The sequence below is a fragment of the Leuciscus leuciscus genome (genome assembly GCF_965113295.1).
Source record: "Leuciscus leuciscus genome assembly, chromosome: 16".
Classification (NCBI taxonomy): domain Eukaryota; kingdom Metazoa; phylum Chordata; class Actinopteri; order Cypriniformes; family Leuciscidae; genus Leuciscus; species Leuciscus leuciscus.
Window position 1 is genome coordinate 15,523,090 of NC_138740.1, and position 23,347 is coordinate 15,546,436.

The 23,347-nt window shown below is 38.3% G+C and overlaps 1 protein-coding gene across 3 annotated transcripts in view; it reads right to left on the bottom strand.

Annotated features, from left to right (window-relative positions):
- ppp2r2bb (protein phosphatase 2, regulatory subunit B, beta b) overlaps nucleotides 1-23,347 on the bottom strand; it is a 73,291-nt gene that overhangs the window by 14,021 nt on the left and 35,923 nt on the right. Inside the window, exon 1 of one of the 3 annotated variants that reach the window (XM_082141860.1) lies at nucleotides 2,871-3,203. The exons of the other annotated variants lie outside the window; for them this stretch is intronic. Coding sequence (XP_081997986.1) covers nucleotides 2,871-2,910 — 40 coding nt within the window. The 5' untranslated portion in view covers nucleotides 2,911-3,203. Of the gene's footprint in view, nucleotides 1-2,870; nucleotides 3,204-23,347 lie in introns of those variants that run through there. 3 annotated transcript variants of the gene reach the window in all.

A 23,347-nucleotide genomic window follows, 5' to 3' on the forward strand; every position in this document is an offset into this window, starting at 1 on the left:
ATTTCCGTGATACAGAAAATGTGGACGAATTGCAGAATCCAGTCATAAAGTAGAATTTACCGGCTCTATCATCTCATGTGAAATGATGAATCGCTCACCCTGCTCTCTTGAAATGTTTCCCCTGTCCATCACCATATGTAAATCTCACCAAATATCACCCATCACCATTATCCCACCAAATATATTCTTCTAAAGCCAGAAAGATCCAGAGACCTTTGAAATGTGAAGCAAACAGCAAGAAATTCAAGGTTGACAAAAAGACCATACTGAACAAGAGACATATAGCACGACCATATGTAACGCTCTCCCTAGGATGAATGACATCAGATCCTAAAAGAGAATTCAGGTCATGATCATCAACATCAATCCAAGATGCACTGAAAAAATCACCTGCGCATGTTAATGAACTGAAGGACATTGTTAAAGATCATACACTCAATCAAAAACAGACAAGATCACAGTGACATGCAGTGGACTGATTGCTTTTAGACAAGACTATATTGCATTTGGACCTGTGTAAGAACTACCCAACACAGTAAAGACACATGAGGACAAACTATATGAATTCATTACAGCAAGAAACTTTTTTTCCCCATTTAATTATTGATTTTACCAAAATATTACTCCACCTGGTACAACACTGCACTTGCAATGCGAACGAAACACGAGTCACGATAAAACAGCTCAAAGACTTTTAGACGCAAGCTAAAATGGCAAATTGCTCACGTTTGCTTTTGTTACTTACCACTATCGGTTAGGTTTAAAGCTGCCGTCGGCAAGTCTGGCAGATTGGGTCGATTAGCCAAAATTTTGAATGTTTACAACTCTCATGCCCCTCCCCACTACCAGCGAGCACCCTCCCATCGAGGTCGTGCTCGTCAGTGCGTCACTGTGCGTGTGTACCTGATTTTCTGTGAACGCGTCCGTCTCTTCAGCATCTATCAACACCATGGACTCGGAGGTAGGCTGCCCTGGCTAATCTATCCATAGATAGCAATAACCGAGGAATTGGAAGCTTGTTAGTAGATTTTCTCTCCGCCATCACGCTTCATGCAATCTCCAGGCGAACTTCAGGCGTTGGCGTGTGCATGTGATATTAACGTGCGCGAGTGAGGGGGATCTGTGGCGTGTGCACGACCTGTGATTGACAGTCAGATCTCACACCCCCCTGCGCTGATTGGACCTGATGAAGCGGGAGCGCTGGATTTTTGCAAAACAAATAACACGCTCCAGGTGGAGTTAGAAGCTCGGGTTTTTTTCTAAAACCACCTTATTTATGTTGTTCTGTCGGATTACAGTGTCGATTACACTGAATATGATCAAAAAAATGTTGCCGACGGCAGCTTTAAGGTAGAGTATAGTGTACATTATTTTCAAGTGCGAGCGAGCATTACTGGATGAATCAGCGTTTTCGAATTAATCTCTTCAATGAATGATTCAATGATAAATACATATTATTAACAGTCACTTGTCGCCACCTAGTGGTATAACGATGTAATCGATACAATCATTATTTGAAGCGCGAAGTTACTTTCAAAAGGTGATTTGCTTTATTTTGATCGCTTTCGTAGACATCAGTGTTTATATCTGAACTATAAACTTTTATCCCAGTACTTTTGTGATCATTTGAATATTTGTAACAGAAATAGTGACACTGTGTGGTTGAAAAGGTTGTTTGTGAAGCTGTTTCATACCTATACGCGACAACTGCTTTCTCTGGCTCAGCGGCAGCGCCAACCAAAGCCACTTTGTTGCCTTTGGCTTGCTCAGTTGGGGATATTTAATTGAATTAATCAATCAACAATACTATTTATCAGCATTACCAAACGTGGACGTTTTCCACTAGAAACAAACATTGATGTATTATTTTAATTTAATACTGTGAAGCTGCTTTGATACAATCTGTATTGTGAAAAGCGCTACATAAATAAACTTGACTTGACTTGACTTTGAAGCCATCGCAGATCTGAATGTTCCGGTGTGATTTTGTCACCGGTTTAATAGACAGGCAAATTTTTGTCACTATGGAATAAAATTGCATGGGTGTTTGAATAAGGTCGCGATCTTTTACCGATTAGTCGTGCAGCTCTAACAGGCACGTATTTCCAACGGTTAAAGATGTCCGTCTAGCGCGTGTTTACATTGAAAAACAATGGAAAACTAGCAGAGTGGAATAAAAAAAAAATGTGTAATGTGTGATCGGCCCCATCCTGGTGTACACAACAGCTCTCTCAATACACAACATGCTCTGAACTGCAAGTGGCCCGGATCCAAACCTGCAAAGATTCCTGACACTTCAAAGAGCTGCACAGCTGGATGGCTCCCATTGTGGGATGACACTATATCGAATCGCCAGCCCACCACCAGAAGAAAGTGGACCAGGGTGGGACGCTTCATTAAGGCAGCCCCACTAACAAAAGACGACCCAAAGTAGCAGCAAATCAGTTTCCATTTTGGATTGTCGGTATTGTCTGCATTATCTCAAACATTTACGCACGTTATTTGTTGCTGTTTTAATGTGCTGGCAGAAGACTACTATGATAAGAATTACATCATTCAATTCAGAGCTTCACAGAAAACAAAAATAGTTTGGCATTGTATACATGCTGTTCTTGTAGGAGACGGATGTTTACCTCCAGCTATCTAGGTTTTCTTACCCAGAGCCAAGCTCTCAAAATAACCCGCAAATCCGAGCTCTTTCTGACCTAGCTAGCACACGACCCCAGTTTTAAGATTGTAATCACACTCCCTTGCTGCCACATCATTGTAGCCTTAGAAATTCTCGAATTGTAAAAGACGTTACAGTTCAAAGTACATTAGCAAACACCGCTCTGACTCCCTCTGCTCTTCTAGTCCCGATCGATTCCTACCTTTGACACATCTTCCTTGGTCTTCCTCAAGGAGATGCATCTGTTTCTCTGGCTTTGAGATGTACTGTTGCTATGCAATCCTTACAGCGAAAAGAAAGGGTTGTTTCTGCTGTTGCTCTCTCTCTGTTTGTCTCTCTATCGCATGCAGGTAACTCTATTTCATGGAGCGTATCATCTCACAATTCGTCAGCTCTCCCCACACAATCTCAAAATGAGTCCAGCGCTCCCGAAATAATCTGTCTTGAGTCATTTGCATAAATCCCAAACAAATACAGAAGAAATGACTTCTAAATATTTGCTTTTATCCATTTCAAGGAGAGAAAGACAGAGGGAGAAGCTAGACACAGAGAGATGGAGAGAGAGAGAGAGAGAGAGAGAGAGAGAGAGAGAGACTGACACCAAGACAAGAAAAAGGGATTGAAAAGGCTTGTTGTTTTCTCACCCCGATACACCTCTCCAGGCTTTTATATTGTCTGGATGGTGAATTTAAGTGCAGCGTTTCCATGACAACTCTTCTTTGGACTTGTCTTTTCTTGCAAAGACTTTGTTCATGTGGTGTGAACTGGCATCGCACTGACAGAATTTAGAGTAGTCGGATAAATCTTACGGAATGTCTGGGTCGAAACAAAGAAAAACAAAATCATGTTTCTTAAGGAAAATAAAGCCTTTTATGAACAGTAAGATATATATATATATATATATATATTAGTATTTATTATATATATATATATATATATATATATATATATATATATATATATATTTATTTATTTATTAGTATTTATATACACACACACACATAAATGAGTAAAAAAGTTAGAAATGGAATGATGAAAGTAAGTAATAAAAGTAATAAATATAAATAGAATAAATAGAATTTGGATGGAAAACATGTTACAAAAAAGTCTTCATATTCTATTTGCAAAATACCGCTTCATAGCTGATTTAATAGGGCGCACGAAATCGGCATTTTCTAAATGCATATTATAGATCTTTGAACAATTCATCCGTGCATATGATTCATTCTTAAAAATGGTTTGACATCATAATGTAGAATCAAAATATCATAAATGAACCTTCTGGTGACGCATACAGGACTTTTCCGATATTAAGTATTTTCCTCCATTGCATAATTCCACCTAGCAAGACCAATAAGTACCATCGCCTCTCTTTCGTTTCGCCATGTTTGAAAGCTGTGTACGAAAGAGCTTCTGTGCTCCTATTGGTCAACTTCACAGATGCGACGTAACCCGTCGTAGAGGACGGGGAAAAAATGCTAGTCTTTCTGTCGTGAAATCGTGAAGCGTCACAGACGTCGGTTGTCGTCCACTATCACACTATACGAGATAAAACAATCGATACTTGCGTCCCGACACCCATTGTCATTTGCGAAACACCACGACACCTTATGTCAAATAGATCGAGGCAAAATTTGGCTGATATTGTGTAGTCTGAACCCAGCATAAGGACGGCCGTTTATTGCACAAAGAACGTTCTTGATCACTTCTCAGTTTGTCCACAGACGTTATATAATCACTGGTAATAAATTAGTTAATAAGTTAGTTAGTTTGAATTCAATAGGACAAAAATGAAAGGCATGTTATGATCTATGGCACCACAAGAAAGCAACATCTGTATGACAGATTAAAGAGCGATCGCTCCATTGTGAGTTACATTAAAGAGCTCAACTTGTTTGCATGAAAAAGGAGAGTTTATGCTGCTGCGCTAACAGTGGTAAAGCTTGGCAAACACTGGCGAAAAAGCGAAGTCATTGTCCTCTGAGTTAATGTGTGTTCTTTCAAACTGTCAGCGAACATTTACGCCAGCACTCTTTGAGTCTTGGCTGATCACCTTCTAGGACAATAGGTTTTTTTGGAAAGCACATCTAAAGAAAGTGCAACACGACAGTTTTCTGTAGAAGCACACCAAACAATACAAGAGACTGAGGCACAGAGCTATATTAGAACACTTCATATCACACACACACACACACACACACACACACACACACACACACACACACACACACACACACACACACACACACACACACACACACACACACACACACACACACACACACACACACACACACACACACACACACACACACACACACACACACACACACACTGGTAAAACAACAGCAAATGTGAAACATTTCAGAGCACACAAAGCATCATGGGGTCGAGCATTAAGGGGGTGGTGGGGTTGGGGGATGGAATAATTACATCAAAGTCATATTCCGATTCCTTGCGGAAGCAGAATTCTAAATGAGTTCTCAAAGACGCAAAACATGCTGACCTAATTAGGCCCCTGAAGTACACCATTTTTTTTACTAGTTATCTCTGCATTCTTTTTGCTTATTATCAGCAGGGAATGTGGCAAGTATAATGGCGTATGAATCACATACACCAAAAAAACACTTGCCATCATCAGGCAATTTCATGAGGTCTTTCAATGTGTGTTTTTGGAAGAAAGAAGCATCTAATATAATGGAGGGATGATGTGAGAAAGACAGTAATGGATAATGTGTGTGAGGATAGTGGAGGAGGTTTTGGAAGGACTGAGCGGACAGAATCACAGAGCACTGGCGTGTATTCGCGGGTAGCGGCTTGGCAGCCAAAGTGTTATTGGACGCTGGATCCAACCATTATTAACACATTAGGAATGTGAGGTACTGAATAGGAAAGCTAATTAATGGAGCAACACGGATGGGTGTGTGAGCTGATGGCTTTGTTCATGCGATTATGCCTGTGCACTGTCAATGAGTGCCGTCAGTTCATCAAGAAAGAAAAATGTTGTAACCGAGGATCTGTTAGTAAATAAATAAATTTGGAGGCTTATATACTATTGCAATACTTGTGAATTATAAAATTTCCTATTTGAGAGGATAGTTCACACAAAAATGAAAAATCTGTCATCAGTACTTACACTCATGTCGTTCTAAACTCATAACATTTTGCAACACAAATAAATATTTTAATGAAACCTGAGAGTTTTCTGTCCCTGCATTGACATTCCATTCAACCAAAAATGTCAAGCTCTAAAAAGGTCATAAAGGCATAAAAAAAGTAATTCACATTGCAAATTTTATGGAGCAATGTAAACAAAAACAAAACAAACAATAAATCTTTATTTATGACCACGACACATGCATGTGGTGTTGAGGCGAAAGCGGACATTCTGATTAATTATTGCTGCCTTATAAGATATCTTCTTTTCGGCCAAATTCCAAGGCGACATCATATGTATCCTACTTGGAGAAGGCCATCCCACAATGCACTGAATTGATCTCAGTCAAAAAAATAATAATATCCAAGATGGAGGACAAATTGAGAAAAATTTGTTTATGAATAATTAAAAAGTATTGAAAAAATAGTTCAGTGTGTTATTAAAATTGACTGTTTAAAATTGTACTGCCTTTTTATGCTTATTAAGTAAATGTATTCAGTAGCCTATCACAGTGTTAGCTTAGCGACATGCTAACTCCACTTAAAGTTCAACTTGAACTTTAAAAATCAATGCATTTCGGCATGCTAACTCATGCGATAATGGTCAATTGAAGTTGGTCACTTAGGTTTAGAGGATGCCTTAGAAGATAACACTCTATATAGGCAGTATATAGCAAGGCAGTTGACTAAGTTTTGGAACAGACCCTCTGTTTTTCACAATTCTCTCAAGGTTTGGTCTTCTCTGAGATTGCTTTGCTAAGGCATGCATCCCACCCCAACAATATATTCTTATGCCACATGTGGCATCGAGATTTCATTTTGCTTTTGTTATTGAAGTATGTATCTATCAATTTCAGACCAACTCTCTCTTGCCTGGTGGATCAGAGTGAGAAAATAAATCAAAAAGCCAGTGGAGCCAGCAAATGCAGCTGGGTCAAAGGTCACAATGATGTGCAGAAGCAGACTGTCCTCAAATGAAACCCTTTTTTCTAATAACACACAGACGACTCCAGGGCTGCAATAAAACAAGCAAACCCATATAGACACTGTCATCTCTTATATGATTAAACATGAACGCAGGAGATTGGCTGTGGCCATCTTTGACTCGCTGATTGTGGCGAGATTGGATCCTGTGATGCCCACTATGCTCAGAAGATGAAAGGCTAAAATTATCATAGAGAGGATGCAGATAGCGCTGGATTCACAACCGTGCTAAAATCGGAATGCAGAGGGTGACCAGGACAAATGTAAAAAAAGGAGGTTTCAGTATGAAACAAGAGATGAAGTGGATTATTTTCAAAGTGTCAAAATTATTTCCAAAAAAGACACATGGGTTCAGCCCGCATGCTCGCTTAGATTTGTTAGTGTGCATATAGTTTCTGTGGAAATTTAAAAGGAAAAAATATCTAGTGAAGAACAAACATTTGCAGAAATTCCACAGGTTCTGTTATGTTTGTTAGTAATGTATGCCTCGTGAATTAAATGTAGTATTTGCTTATCTGGTTAGAGCTAAAAGAGAACAATTTAAGGCTGCATAATGATTATGGTTACATACAACTTTTTTTTTGAGTGATTAAGCATTGTATACTATACTTCCTTGAGCAAATGAATGCAGTGGCTAATCAGACAGAACTACAACACTTCCACTTCAACAAATCAACAAAGCACAAACAAAGTGTAAACATTTTCTTATTCTTACTTTTTTTTTGCAGTTTAGACGGTTTCATTGATTATTACAAATGTGTTCGCAAGAGACCAGAACTTGTGCTTAACAACGGGGATCAAACAGCTGCATTCATTTTACGTGGATTGCTATAAAAAATATCAAAAGTTATTTCTTTTATTACAATCACGCAGCCTACAAGAAATAAAATTGTATAATTGTTGATTAAAAGGAAGTCTGCCTGTGTCCGATATATGCCTACTTCCCTACTGTACTGTACTTCCCTACAATATAATAAGAGAAAAGCAGTATGTGAGACAAGTAGTATGTCTGAATTCATGGTATTCATAAAACAGTAAGCAAAAAATACCTGGATGACCATGTATTATGTCCGAATTTCATTCATATTACATAGAACATACTTTTTAATAGTCACAAAGTACGTTTCAAACCGAATGTAGTACCTACTAGACATTAGATGCGATTTCAGATGCAGCTTACAACTATATTGAACTTTTTCTCAAGAATATGAAGAAAACAACTCGCCAACAAAATGCAAGGGTGTTACAAGATAGGTGTGTGGTGTTGCTCTGCTGTGTTCTGGATGTCTCTGGGATTTTTTTCACTAGTTATTTTGTGCACCAAGTGAAAGCACACACAATGTGAGGTAGTATTCGTGTCCAGCAACGCAGTATAAATAAGAACGTGCAAAAATGTAATACTTATCATTAGTGGGTTTTTCATTTGTCTTAGGAAATACTAGGGGTGGGTGATATGCCGGTAGACACGATAAGCTGGATTTTGGATTATCGTCTCTATTACGCTCATGTGATGTTGCCAGGCTGTGCTGTCATGAAAGCTAATCAACTGAATGTGTTTTTAAGACTTATACATTTATAACAAGTGTTTATAATATACATTTGCAATACCATACTTTAACTGTAATATGCAATTACTTCCACTGCACTTTCACTCGGATAGCTTCTGTCCAAACTTTATTTGCACTACTTTAAATCCATTGTTATACTGCTCATTTTAGCCTAACTTATACATATATCTATTTGTAAAATTCTGTTTATAGTAATAGCCATCTGTATATTATGCTCACATTCTGTTTATAGTAACACCCATCTGTATATATATATTCATAGTACATATCTATCTGTAAAATTCTGTTTATAGTAATAGCCATCTGTATATTATGCTCACATTCTGTTTATAGTAACACCCATCTGTATATATATTCAGTACATATCTATCTGTAAAAATTCTGCTTATAGTAATAGCCATCTGTATATTATATTCAGTACATATCTAGCTGTAAATTCTGTTCACAGTAATAGTTATCTGTATATTATATTCATAGGACAAATCTATCTGTAAATTTTTGTTTATAATAGTATTCAACTCTATATTTATTCAGTACATATCCATGTTCTGCACTTATGGAACCACTGTATATCCTGCACTTGCTGCTATTGCACTTCTGGTTAGACCTAAACTGCATTTCGTTGCCTTGTACCTGTACTTGTGTAATGACAATAAAGTTGAATCTAATCTAATCTAATCTAATCTTATAAACCATTCAAGTGTAATAAGTAGAACAATTTTCGGTATATGTGCACGCTGTCTGAGAGATGGTTTCGGAGTGCACACACCTGAAACGCAAGCAGATAAAGCCGCTGCTCATACAGCACGAGTACTGAGGTCTTTTTGCCGACTTACTGGGCTTGAGCGGTCAAATACACACACTTGTGTGTAAAAATGGCTGCCTTTGTGAGTCTCCTCATAAACAGTCGTTTATGTCTTAAGTGAACATAAACAGTTGTGAAAGAAAATGCTAAAAGTATATTGGTTCAGTGCATTATGTCTAAAAGTGACAGCAGCCTAACATACCTGGTGCATTCTGTGTCATTCTCAAACTTACGCAGTGGTTCTCAAACTTTTTCGGTCAACCCGATTTTTTTTAATTGGTGTTTGGAGCCTCTTTTTAAAGGCTATTCACGCACTTGAACGCAGTTGCAACGGCTGTTTCCTGTTCCTGTGCGCGCCCAACACTTTGAGAACCACTGCATTAAGGTTAATCACACAACAAAAGTGAGAAAATCACTCACTGCTCTTGTCTGAATCACTTTTGTAACTTTAATAAGAATAAATGTTTGTATAATTTACACAGATTGAGACTATGCAGTGTTTTTTTGTGTGTGTTTTTTTTACATTTGACTTTATGTAGTATTTCTTATTTCTAGGACTTGAAGTTTTTCAGGTCGGTCCATTTGTTGCTTTGTTCTGTTGTGGTTTTTGTCTTATTGCTTTTAATTTGTTTCTCAGTGTTGACTGGAGCAAAAAGCAAAAGCAATATTATCTATATCATGATATAGTATATAACGATAAAATCATAAAATAAAATTACTCATTTCGTGATATTCGATTTTTGTCATATTAGACGCCCAAATACCAAATATAAATACCATGAAATATTACATGTAAATGCATTTTTATATGTGCTGGTTACATAACATAAATAAGAGCAACCTCAATAATGTGTCTTTACTCGAAAAACATGCTATTCAGATATAAGCTGATTGCTTAAGTTGATTTCTAGGTACAACAGACATAGACATTGGGATGACAGCTTGTAGAGTTTAATGCAATGCAAAAACAACTGCATGGGAAAGAGATTAGTGCTGTAAGGTATCTGAATTATGTGCGTCAGAGGGATAGACTCTGAGATAATCGTACCGGGTGTGCCCTGACCCGGTTTCAAAGAAACTAGTGGAAAGGCTGTGAACCGTGCTTAATATAAAACCTCTGGAAATATACTCTTATAGACAAATTAACTCATTTAAAGTCACTGGCTTCACAGATAGATGATATCCTGCATGAATCACAATAGGGCCATCACAGAAGCTACCCTTGTTTCCTGTTGATCTGCTGCACTAAGTGGCTTAGACAAACATTTCTAATCTTGCGTTCCATGACCAACAAACAGCCATCCAAATTTCTTTCTGGAGGTATAAATAACTGACTCATACTAGTCTGCGGCCATGTCACATATCACCAGAGGCACGTATCCGTCTGGACAAGAGGATTGTAGAAGTGTGGATGGATCTCCCAGCTCCTGGGGCATCCCAGATCCATCTCACTAGTCAGTGATCCTCTGTCCAACACAGGGATGGGTAACGTGACTGGGTCTGCCATGTAAAAAGTCGTCATGAAACGAAAATTGCGACCGACTTTTCTTATCTATTGTGGTTTTCGAGGGAGGAAGAGAAAAAAAATCCTTGACTTTGCTGTGCCAAATTATTTAATGAATCAGAGATCTAGTGTACAATTCAAGCCGTGGTGAACATGGTGATGAGGTTTTTATTAACGGAGTTCATAAATTCATGGGTTCATAACAAACCTGTCGCAGGGCTTCAAAAACGTAAGCAGGTCTGTAATTTGGCCTGAAGTACCTTTCAAAGATCCAAAGTGTTAAATCATTAACATCATTCCTCATCGTCTGTGGCAAGTTAATATTAGCAATAGTAAGAGTGCCTTAGGAAGCACCAATAATTAAAGCTGTCAATTAAAGTATCTACATCTGAGGATCTGAGGATGAAACTGCATGTCAGTTCGAGGTTTCTTCATTTTAAAAGGAACGTAGGAGTGGAATTTTCTGCAAAATCCAACCTGACAGCTTAAAATGTAACTTAATGTTATAGGCTTACTGTAGTGAAATGGAATAAGGAACACAGCTTCATACTGGAATTTTGTCCATTTTGAACCAAAAAAATATTCTGCAGTGCAGCTTTAATTAAAGGGGTCATTAATTGAGAAATCAAATTTTCTATGTAAGAGGTTGTTGTACAATTAAAACATCCTGTAAGTTTCAGGAACTCAAAACTTCCTAGTTAATCCAAAAACAGCTTTTGTTGAAACCAAGCTCCAAAAACGACTGGCTTCAGTTTTTGTCACATTATGACGTAATAGCGCATCGAAAGGCCACCTCTGCAGAATCAGAGAGATACAGGATCACTGGACTAAAAATAACATTACCATCTAAAGCAGGGGTGTCAAACTCAGTTCCTGGAGGGCCACTGTCCTGCAGAGTTTAGCTCCAACCAGCTCCAAAAACACCTGCCTAGAAGTTTCTAGTAATCCTGAAGACCTTGATTAGCTGGATCAGGTGTGTTTAATTAGGGTTGAAGCTAAACTCTGCAGGGTTGTGGCCCCCCAGGAACTGAGTTTGACACCCCTGATCTAAAGGATCCTAATGCTAGTAAAGTGGTTATTTATTTTTAACTATGTGAATGTCTCAGTAGAGCATTGTTTGTTTGTTCGGGACAATTAACTGTAGTGATGCTCCGATCAGCATTTTTGGGGCCGATCACCGATTACCGATCACCAAAATCATGATCTGCCGATTGCCGATCACTGCCGATCACAGAATGGAAATATACTAGAGTCAAGAAAATCTTGAAGAACCACCAATATTTATTTAATTGTAGTTAGAAAACAAGATAACATAAGGCTACTGTAGGCCACCTTTTCCAAATAAGGCACAGTATAATTTTTCAAAACAAAGAGGGGTCAGGCAGACTACAATGGATGTAGTTGAGGAACTAACTACATCAGATCCAAAAAATAAAAATAATGACAATGACATTTGAGGTTATTAAAACAGTAAGTCCCGCCCCTCGACTGGCAAAAATAAAAGTGTTCGAGCGAGCAAAATCAGCAGGCGAGAGGAGATCAAGCGCGAGAGTGTGGGGAATGATCATGCGCGCGCGCGAGGGCAGAGATGTCATGCGCCCGCGCAGGGTTTGAATGAGCTCGCGAGTTCCCGTTTCCTCACGCGTAGATCTGTTATCCTCTCGCGAATGTCATTTACCGCGCGCGCCAGCATCAGTTGTGCGCTCGTTTATAATTGCCATTGAATTGCCGTCATAGGAGAACTCATTTTGCCACTGTTAAGCAAGCTCTGCTCTGCTGTTGTGTTGCCATGATGCGGAAAAGTTGCGCCAGTTATTTACGTCACGTGATCGGCTTTTTTGATCGGCGCTTTTGGGGGTTGCCGATCAAGCTATTTTTTGCCAATATCGGCCGATCATGATCGGCGGCCGATCAATCGGAGCATCACTAATTAACTGTGGATTATTTGGCAAATCAGTCGCAATTTCGGGGCAGGCTTTGCAAACAGACTTCTACTGTAAGATATGGACCCTAAAGTAATGCCACAACATCGTCAGTAAAATCAAGCTAGCGACTAAAAAGTCAACTTCACATTGTTTCTCTTAATAGCATGAAAATAATCTGTTTAAAATGTGATTATATATAGAAAGCGATCAAAGAACGCTCCCTTTACAATTGCTGGAGCTGTCAATCATACACCGCTAGTTTATCAGTGACTGAGCTCTGGACTCTCTCCAAAACTCCCATTATAATCCATGATGCTGTCTACACTGCACAATGAATCTCTTATTTACATCATGTTTGAACTGTTATGATGAAAGCATTCGTGAGAGTGCAGAAATCGAGTTGCTGAATCGAGACATGTCTGTCATTGGCTACAATGCTTATCGCTGCAACATTCACAAATAGTTAATTTCGACAGCTGTAATAGTAAAAACGTAGTAAAAGTTTCAAGGAGAGTTCCACATGTAATACTTTTTTCATATGCAGAGATGTTAACCAATCACAGCAGTGGGCATTTACACTTAAAGGTGCTCTAAGCGATGTCACGCGTTTTTTAGGCCAAATTTTTTTTGTCACATACAGCAAACATCTCCTCACCATCCGCTAGCTGCCTGTCCCCTGAACACACTGTAAAAAAAACATGGTCTCTGTAGACAGCCCAGGCTCCACAAACGGCAACAAAAATAAAACTAGGCTAACCCGCACCACGAAACATAACAAACTGTTCCTGCCAATAACCGACAAGAAGGATTTGGGGGTGGGGTTTGGAGGGTTAGTGTGCGGATGAGGAGGAGGGAGGGTCTAGCTAGCCTCTGTTTTGTTTGACAACACTTTGAACGTCAACAAAAGTGATGTCACCCAACATCACTTAGAGCACCTTTAATGGCGCTTTTCCACTACACAGTACCAGCTCGCCTCAGCTCGCCTCGACTCGCCTTTGTTTGGTTTTCCACTGTGTAAAAGTTGTACCTGTACCTGCTTCCAGGTACTTTTTTTCGTATCACTTCCGGCGAGGTTCTGAGCGAGCTGAGGCGATACTAAAATGTGACGTGAATACACGGCAGACTGCTGATTGGTCAGAGAGGATCGTCACTCACGCGCCAGACGCGATTTCCTCCATTGTCCTGTGTGTGTGGGTAGCGGGTGTGTGTCAAGTAGAAGATTACGTCACGGCAGTTTCCTGCGGCGTCGCTATGACGACCAGGTACTATTGTGGAGGTACTATCTGCAATGGAAAAAGGAGCGAAAAGCGAGCCGAGCCGAGACGAGGCGAGTTGAGTCGAGTTGAGTTAAGCTGGTACTGGTAATGGAAAAGCGCCGTAAGACTCACAGCAGACACACCCCTTTCAACAGAGCGTTCAAATTAGAGGGCTATAATCAGGGTACAAAATGGCCTTTCCTTTTTAAATTATGAAAATTTTTATGTAACAGTCATACTAACATTATAAGTGCACCTCAGGAAACATTATAAAATAAAATAAAATGCAGTTCATGACCCATTTAAAATAAAATAAAAACTCACTTAAAATATAGGAATAGGACAAGCTGTAATAACTACAGTATGAGTATGCCCTAAAACATTTGCTGACAAACAAAAACCACCCTATTAAAAAAGGCGATTAATAATGCAGTAAAATTTTAAAGCATAGAATAAAAACTAAAAATCTAAAATCAACCGAGCTGCCTCCTGTCTGCCTACAATCTACCTCCTGCCTTTCACTCTTTTTCTTGAACTGTGAGCAGATTTACTTCGGGAATAATGAATATGCCTCCAGGGGCCGAAGCTAAAAAATTTCGTTTCATGAATAAATTGAATGGAGTAGCCAGGGGGTGTTTGGCTTGGCAGCAGCGCTTACCCGGGAACCAGTCAATAACAAACGGGACCCGCTCTCCATCTAATGATCCAGAGAGATTACATGCAGACTGTGATACAGCAGCAGACTGCTGGAGTTTACTTTCTCTTCACCCATAATGCACCTCTCTGTTAGAGAGGTCAGAGTGCTAAGAGAACAATCATTTAGTGCTCAGGGCAAAGAAATAGAGATGCTAAAAATAGAAATTCAAGATCTGGGTTGTGGCTTTCAAGTGAGGAATATAAGAGAAAAAGTTGCTATACCAAATTGTTTTATTGTGCATCATCAGTAACATATAACGACAGTTTTCTAAGAGCTTTTAATAGAGACAGGTCCATAAATAAGCTGAAACTTTTTTTTCTTTTTTTTTCTTTAATTCATTGAAAATGAACTTATGATGGCAACAGAATACTATGGAAGCCCATTTCTGCCATGTGAGAAAATGCTTTGGTAAATCATAATTATGAGATAAAAGTCAAAATTATGACATACTAAGTCATAACTATGTAATAAAAAGTCAGAATTGTGACTAATTCAATTATGATGAATTCAAAATTATGACATACTAAGTCATAATAACTGAGATAAAAAGTCATAATTATGACACACTATGTCACAACTATGAGATAAAGGGTTGAAACTGACATACTATGTCATAATTGTGATTAAAAAGTCTAAATTATGACATAATGCATAATGCATATCTCATAGCTATGAGATAAAAAGTCTAAATTATAACATACTAAGTCATAGCTATGAGATACAAAATAATTATGATATAATTATAATTATGTATTATGAAATAAAAAATAGATTGACATGTCAAAAATGATTACCTTTTTGTAATAATAAATAAAATAAAAAATCGTATGTAGTAGAAATCCACGGAACCCTTAAGGGAACATAGTGAAGAAAAAATATGAGATGGGAGGAAAAATAAGAAGTCAATGCTTTTGCGTTCTTTGAGAGTGACCGCAAAGTTTCTCGAGGGAATGCAAGCATTTTGCGAACGAACGCAAAAGCATTGACTTATTATTTTTCCACCAATCTCATATTTTTTTCCGTCACCATGTCCGGAGCTCCATAGAAATCGCTTTTCACTTAATTGTAAAAAATTGCTTTGATAACGGTGTCATCAAACCAGTGTTTAGCAGTGACTGGATAAGCTGCCCGTTCTAAAGAGCATAAATGAAATGGGCTATGCACTTTTTTCACTACCTAAATCTCTTTTTTGTGTTCCACAGAAGGCAGGGTACAACTCAATTGACATATTTGGTCAAACTATTTATTTAAACACATAGAGATAAACTGCCTCTTAGTCCCCCTACACCTCAATAAAGGCTTTTACCCATAGACTGTAATTCCCTGCAGAGTTGGCCCTCCATTGTTAGTTGTTAGGGGCCAGAACTCAGAAGCTTTTGTCTGGCTGGTATTGGGTGGCTTGATGCTGACTGGGGGGATTGCAGTAAATATAAAGAGGCGTTTTGCTGAGTTCAGGTACTGAAGCAGCACTACTCTTCACTGCAGTGGTGGAGAAAGGTCTATTCCATATGGATACATAAATAACCACACAGGAATCAGCGGGCTTGGAGGAAATAAATCGGTCTTGATTTATGGCCATGCAGCCGCAGCAAACAAAAACGCAAATGCAAAGAGGATCGAGAGCAGAGCGGCACAGGATCTCATAGGTTAAAGACAATGTTGAGGAATCACTAAAAGACGCGGCGCTACTACCTTCACTACATTTTTCAGTGGTGTGACAGTAGTTCATCTGTCAAGTTCAAAATAGTTTTTCTTTAACAATGTAACATCACTATGTGGCAATTTTTATGGCATATATATATTTATTATAGAGGTGCTATTATGATTATTTACATTTTCAACTTTCTTTAGTGTGTAATGTTGCTTGTTGAGCATGAAAAAGGTCTGCAAATTAACAAAACACGCGCAAAGATGTTGACCAATCACAATACAGTAATCAAGCTGACCAATCGGAGCACATTGCACTTTTTGGAAGAAATGGCTTTATAAAGACAGGAACTACAAAGTGTTGCAGACAGACTGGTAAAACAGCTGCTGCAACAATGTAAAATATGTGAAAAATAAGGTGTGTTTGAACATTTAGGCATGAAACCTGTTGTAGTAGACCCCAAAAACAAAATCAAAACTTTGAAAAAGGTCAAAATAGGTCATGTTTAAAATTCTGCTGTTCATCATCATTTTAACATTTGGTGTATTTGTGTTGTTGTTGTTGTATTGTTGTATTTATGGTAAATGTATCTGTTTAACAAGTGTAATGTCACCTGATTTTATTGATTCAAGACCCATGTCAGTTTTTGTGCCAGAAAAAAATACGTCTATAATTAAATACTTCTGGTGAACCTAACTAGTTTTCTAAAAGAGTAGTGAGAACGTGAATACAGTTAAATGTTTGTGAAGATAGCATCTTAGCAAGCTACAGTTTCAAAGTAGTTTCCCCAACACTGGCTAAACAGCATTACTGGACTTGGGCTTACAGTTATTCTGATCCATGTCAGTTGTGAATATCTGCAGTTCACAGTGTGACTAAGCAGCTGTGTGAGAGAGAGAGAGAGAGAGAGCATGTCTGTGAATGTGGCATCTGGTCCACATTAATGGGTCTGGTTGTAATCGCTCCTGCAGTAGCTTACAAATCCTTTAACATCAGTATCATGGGCATCCTACACACTGGCACTATTTGTCTCTATTACAGGCAACATCTGCGACCATCTGCATCTCTAATACAGGTTTATTGTGCCCATAAGCTGTAAACGGAGACAAAATGGAACGTTTTTGTATTGGGAGTATGGGAGAAGCACGACACGTCACACACACATCACTTTGACAAGATTTTCTCTATTTGCACTGCCAAATTTGTTGACTTGACATCTCATCAGTCTCAGAATGTCCAAGCTACTATTTTCCATACAAAAAAAGAAGACCACAAACTAGAGGTTGCATTGACGCCTATGGCCAGTTATGAACGCGCCATGCTAGGAACACAACGCAGTTTCACCATTCGTCCACTACTGGCTTCAAACAGGAGATGGATAAAATATATTGAAATATATTGAATGATATCAATTCACAATCTGACTTGTGAAAAACTGGCCTCCTGACTGAGCCTGGTTTCGCCCAACGTTTGTTTCTCCATTTCTGTCACCTGATGGAGTTTAGGTTCCTTGTCCCTGTCGTCTTTGGCGTGCTTAGTCTAGGACACTTAATATTCAGCAATATTAATGATTTTACTGTATCTGTATAAACCACTATATAAATAAAGGAGACTATTTCACTTGGCAATATCAATAGAAATTATATAATAATAAGGCTATTAAATCAAATTCATATATATACCTACTAGACAAGATCCGAAATCTCACATCATCTAGTAGGTACTACATTTGGTACGAAACCAACTTCATGACCGTTGAAGAAAGTGTTTTATATATTATGAATATGGGTAGTATGCATGAGATGTGGATGTACTACATCCGCCATGCTGTCACTCTCATGTGATCTACAAGCATCAGTGTCATCGCTTCACTGCCATTCACAAATCCTCTATCGTGGCCTCATGAGATAGTAAAGATCTCATAAATCAGATGCGCACTTCAGGACTTCAGCGGAAGTAGCACTTTTCGCCTACTGTTTTTTCGAATACTATGAATTCCAACATACTACTCATTTTGGCATACTGTTTTTTACATACTATATAATAGAAGGGAAGTAGACATTTGGACATTTAGAAGACAATTTTTATAGGCATTTTACGGAATCCATGAATTTGCGCGGCAGTAATGGCTACTCACTGCATCATTTTCTCTTTTCCATTTTATGACAGGTGGCAATCAGCATTAAGGTGCAATACCACAACTTACTATGTTGGAGTGTCAAACAGATAGTTACTGGTGCTGGATTATTTACGATATTACCATGAGTAGTATTAACATTATATACATTTTTAAAACATCACAGTTATCATTAATACAGGTACATTGCAACACCCCTACCACAAATAATATTTAATTGTATAATTATAGAACAACCTGGACATGCTAAATAACACAAATAATCACAAAAAAACACACAAAAAAAATTATAATCAAGGGTGTACAAATGATGATGACAACATTTTCATTCTTGGATGAAATCGGAACACACAAGTTCTGCTTTGTGAATTTATATGAAATATATTCTGCCAGGGTTCTCTCGGTTTTCATTTAGTAGTCTCTTGTGTTTTCACTGTGACCACACATGCTAATGTGCTATCCTTAACTGGGCACATTAGCATGTGAAATTGAATAATCATCAACCCTCCTGGCTGAGAAGATGATGGCGTTACTCCACCAACAGAGCAGAACAGCTGAAAAAGTCATCATGGAATTAAGAAGACTTTATCACAATTATGATGTCCTTTAAATTACACGATTTGCCACACTAGCAAAAGTTTTAATTGCCTATATTCTGAATAGCACACTACTATCATACTCTTACTGTTTCTGCAGTATTACAATTGCCAAAATGCACAATATATAACAAAGGACACTAACAAGTGATATGACAGCCACACTTTTTAACATCTCTTTTTTGACTCATTTCTTGATTGGACTGGCAAAAGTAAAGACATTTTTCAAACAACTAGATTTATTTACAAAGGGTTGAGGCTTTCTTCATCATAAGCCAGTTTCCACTGATCCACAATCTGTTTAAGAGTATCTGGAATGATTTTTCAATGCAATCACCATACATCTTTAGAATAAAATGATTTCGAGCATTCAATATTCAAATCCTCTCTGAAAGATAACGGCGCGTTTTATGGATACAAATCTTTGACAGTCATTTTCACTTTATTTTCCACCTTTCCTGGCTCAAACAACTCTAAATTGAATCTCGAGAGGGCAAAATTCAATCTTATCGACCTCTAATAGCCACAACCATCACATCAGCTTTCTAGAGATGATGGCTGAGGACATTAAATGAAGAGGTAATTTGACATGTTTTCATACAGGTTTCCAAGCTATTTTCTTCAAGAACGCTGTGGTCAGTAATAGGGTGGCTGTTCCACATAGATGACTACCAATCTAGTTCAGCTCTGGAAAAATCGTTTATCTGACTGCTCCTGTTAAATGGTTGTCAATATGCACCGGGGCACCTCCATTTGTCCGTCAACCAGCCTGAAAGGAGGGAACGATGATGCTGACGGTGCAGTAATAAGGAGAGGAAAGAGAGGTACAGGTTTTTTGTCGTACAAATTGGGTAAACATAATGAGAAGACACAGGAGGTGGAAGAGAGAGGCAACTGTGGTGCAAACAATGTCAAAAAATTTGGTAGCGAGTGTTACAATGCCGCAGGGCATTTGAAAAAAAGCGAGAGAGAGAGAGAGGCGCCAAAACGGGAAGCATCAGCAATCTGATTTTAATGAGCCAACACAAGAGGTTCACAACAGAGCCAAAAGGATCTCTGGCTAGACCCCACCCCCCTCCCCGAACTCACAGCCGTTACACTAACGCAGGGTCAGGAGGTCCGAAGAAAACGTCACTACCCTGTGCCTGTAAGGTAATGAACAGCCTGTGTCCAGAGACCCCACCCCCTACAAACTGTTAATGTGTCCCTGGTCCACTCCATCAAGTAATGGTGTAATAACAAGAGGGACTGTGGGAGCAGAAAAGGGACTTGGTTACAACTACCATTTAATGGACTACTGTATCATTCCTCTTTGAACAAGCAACTGTGTAAGCAACGCCTTAAGATTTCCATGGTTATACACCCTTGATTAAAACATGGTGACCATGATTTTAGTTAGGGTTAATATATTATATAACACAAATATAGGGTTAAAATATTTCTTCAAAAGGAATGAATGAGAATAATTATTCTCTGAAAAGATTTTTATAGCTACAGTTCAGGCAAATGTATTTTGTTCTACAGATATTTTAATATTTTTATTTTAAACAAGACATGGACACTGATTTTTAGTGAAAAATAAATATGGTTTTATTACCAATTCTCACTAGTAACTAACTATTAACCATGACTTACTATTAACTATTAATAAACTCCTAATTACTGCTTATTAATATTTAGTACGGTAGTTGTTAAGTTTAGGTATTGGGAAGGATTAAGGGATGTAGAATATGGTCATACAGAATAAGGCATTAATAATGTGATTTATAAGTACTAATAAACAGCCAACATCCTAGTAATATGCACGCTAATAAACAACTAGTTAATAGTGAGAAATTAACCGTAAAGTGTTACCATGTAGGCAATACACATTTCATGTGTTCTTCACTAACAGACTATACTTCACCTGACTTCACCTATACTTCAACTATGATAGCTTCATCAAACGGAAAATCCATAAAAAAAAAAAAAAAAATTATTGATTACAAATTGTATTGATAAGAGTAAACTGAACACTAGTTAGTACTTACCATTAATACAACTTCTGGTAATGCATGGTTTCACATTAGATATTTTAAGAAAAGCAATTCAGTTGCAAATGAGTTAAAGCACATATCCAAATTGCTCCACAAATGCAAATTCTTACAAACAGACCACAAAGAATGATAGCCAACTTGTCTTTTTAAAAAAAATGTAGCAATCATCTTTGAAATGCCTAAGCACAGCAAAAACCTTAACAAGCTTCGCTCGAAAAAATTCCTCATATTAATTCTAATAATTCCAAAGTATGTTACATTTTTAGTATAGAGAGCATAAGTGTGTTTATTCACCAACCACAACCAAATCGCTATCGAGATTCATGTTTGGATTTATTACAGTTCGTCAGAGAAGGTTCGCTCACAGATTTAATAGCAGCAAATGGCACACACACACCTCGTGAAGAAACACATACTGGAGAGAGCTTGTGCGCATTGTTGCCAGACTGAGAAGATTGAGTAAAACACTGGGCAGAAAATGTATCCTTTTAATAGGAGAAAAGCTCTTGACGTCTGGCAACCGCAAGCAGGAAAGACAGTGGAGGCTTGTTACCAATGCAAGATGATAAATGTCAAATAAAATAAAGTAAAAAAAAAACACTTTCAGGACAAATAACCAGAAATATCACAATGATTATTATTAATTAAAGGTGCAGTGTGTGATTTTTAGCAGCATCTAGTGGTGAGATTTGCGAATTGCAACCGGTCAATAACTCGCGGCCTTTCCTTCAAATTGCAAACTCGAATGAGAAGCTACGGTGGCCGACATAGGATCGGAAGATGTCATCGTCTGAGTCAGCAGAGAGTAGCAAGTCAAGCAATGAGGTTTCTGTATATTATATTATATTTTATATTAAATTATATTTACTTAATTATTCAGTAAAACCACATGTTATTGCGATTGTTATTTTTACTTGTTTATCATTGTGTTAGTCTTTTATTCACTGACTTTACCATAGCTTGTTTCCATGCTAGTTAGTATAAGAGAAGAGCATCAAAGCAGCTAACTTAGGTAAGGGGAAATAGCTAACGTTATGATGTCCGAGGGGTCGTTCAGACAGCATGTTTTTCTCCACGTTTGCCGCGTCAGGGACAACCTGAGTATTCTGCTGCGTCTTTTTCTGCTGCTTCTCATTCAAGTAAGTGACCAAACGCGCTCTGTAGCGCTCTGTTCGCTGTCGGCTACGGTAGAAACATGACGTCACAGTATGTCGACCTTCATAGAAGGGGGTGGCCGCGGTTATGTAGATATAAATGACTCATTCTAAGGTAATAAAAACATAACGGTTCATTAAGTGAGGTCTTTATACACCACTGAAAACATAGTTATGGATCTTATATTGCATTTCTGTCAATAGATCCTCAGAAATATCACACATTGCACCTTTAAATCGAGAAAAGAAGAAATCGTTATCATGAAAAAAATACGATTAATCGTGCAGCCCTAAACTGTAGTACTTAAAGCGAGAGAAAATCTTCTGCTTTCAATTCCGAGGAGGCATCTGGAGGGAAGGAGATGAGCCAGATAAGACTCCAAGATCAGATTAGAGAAGGATCGCTCATCGCTGCTTTCTTCCCAATCACCCCTTGAGTGCACCTGACCAGGCCTAACTCTGCAGATCAACGCTGATCTTCCTGTAGTTTCACTCAGACCCGCATCCAATGTAGTTCACCTCGAGATACTACACGGACAACTTCTCTCAATCTTGAGAAAACTAAAATGTCTGAGCTGAAGGCAATGTCTTTGAATGGTGCGGGATTATTTTACTGCAGACTAAACACTCACTGGGTTGTTTTGTCTGCTCAGCTGTGATTTACAACACATTGCCTTCGATCTCTCTATGCGACTGAGGTCAAAAGGTCTTGAATGACAACTGTTTGTCAACATTTCAGCCCATGTATAAGTTTCACCTTTGCTTTTATAGCGAAGGCTTTCTTTTTCGTGGTGTTTATATGCTCAGTTGTTGTCTACCCTGCTCAAAGATGCTGACAGAACCTTGTGGACCAGGGCGTAGCAGGGATAAATATGGGTGCTTTAAAACTGCTTTAAAAATGCATAGGTCATCATTTATTTATCTAATTGTCAAAACCACAGAGGCATCAGTATGATGGTAGTTAACTGCTCAAGCTGTAAGCTCTTCACAGCTGTGTCTGGTAATGACTGTTTGTCGGTTTTCTGCAAATGATATTGCTATGTGCTAAAAAAGGCAACATTCAGAGGCTTCTGGATGTTTTCCCTATTGTCCCATTACCCAGAGTCAGTTGTAAATGCTATTTTAATTCTAGGCAAGAGTGCTTCAAAATCTCAGTTTGCTGACGCTCTAACATTGCTCAAGACAATGAACAATGGCTGGTGTTTCTAGGGTG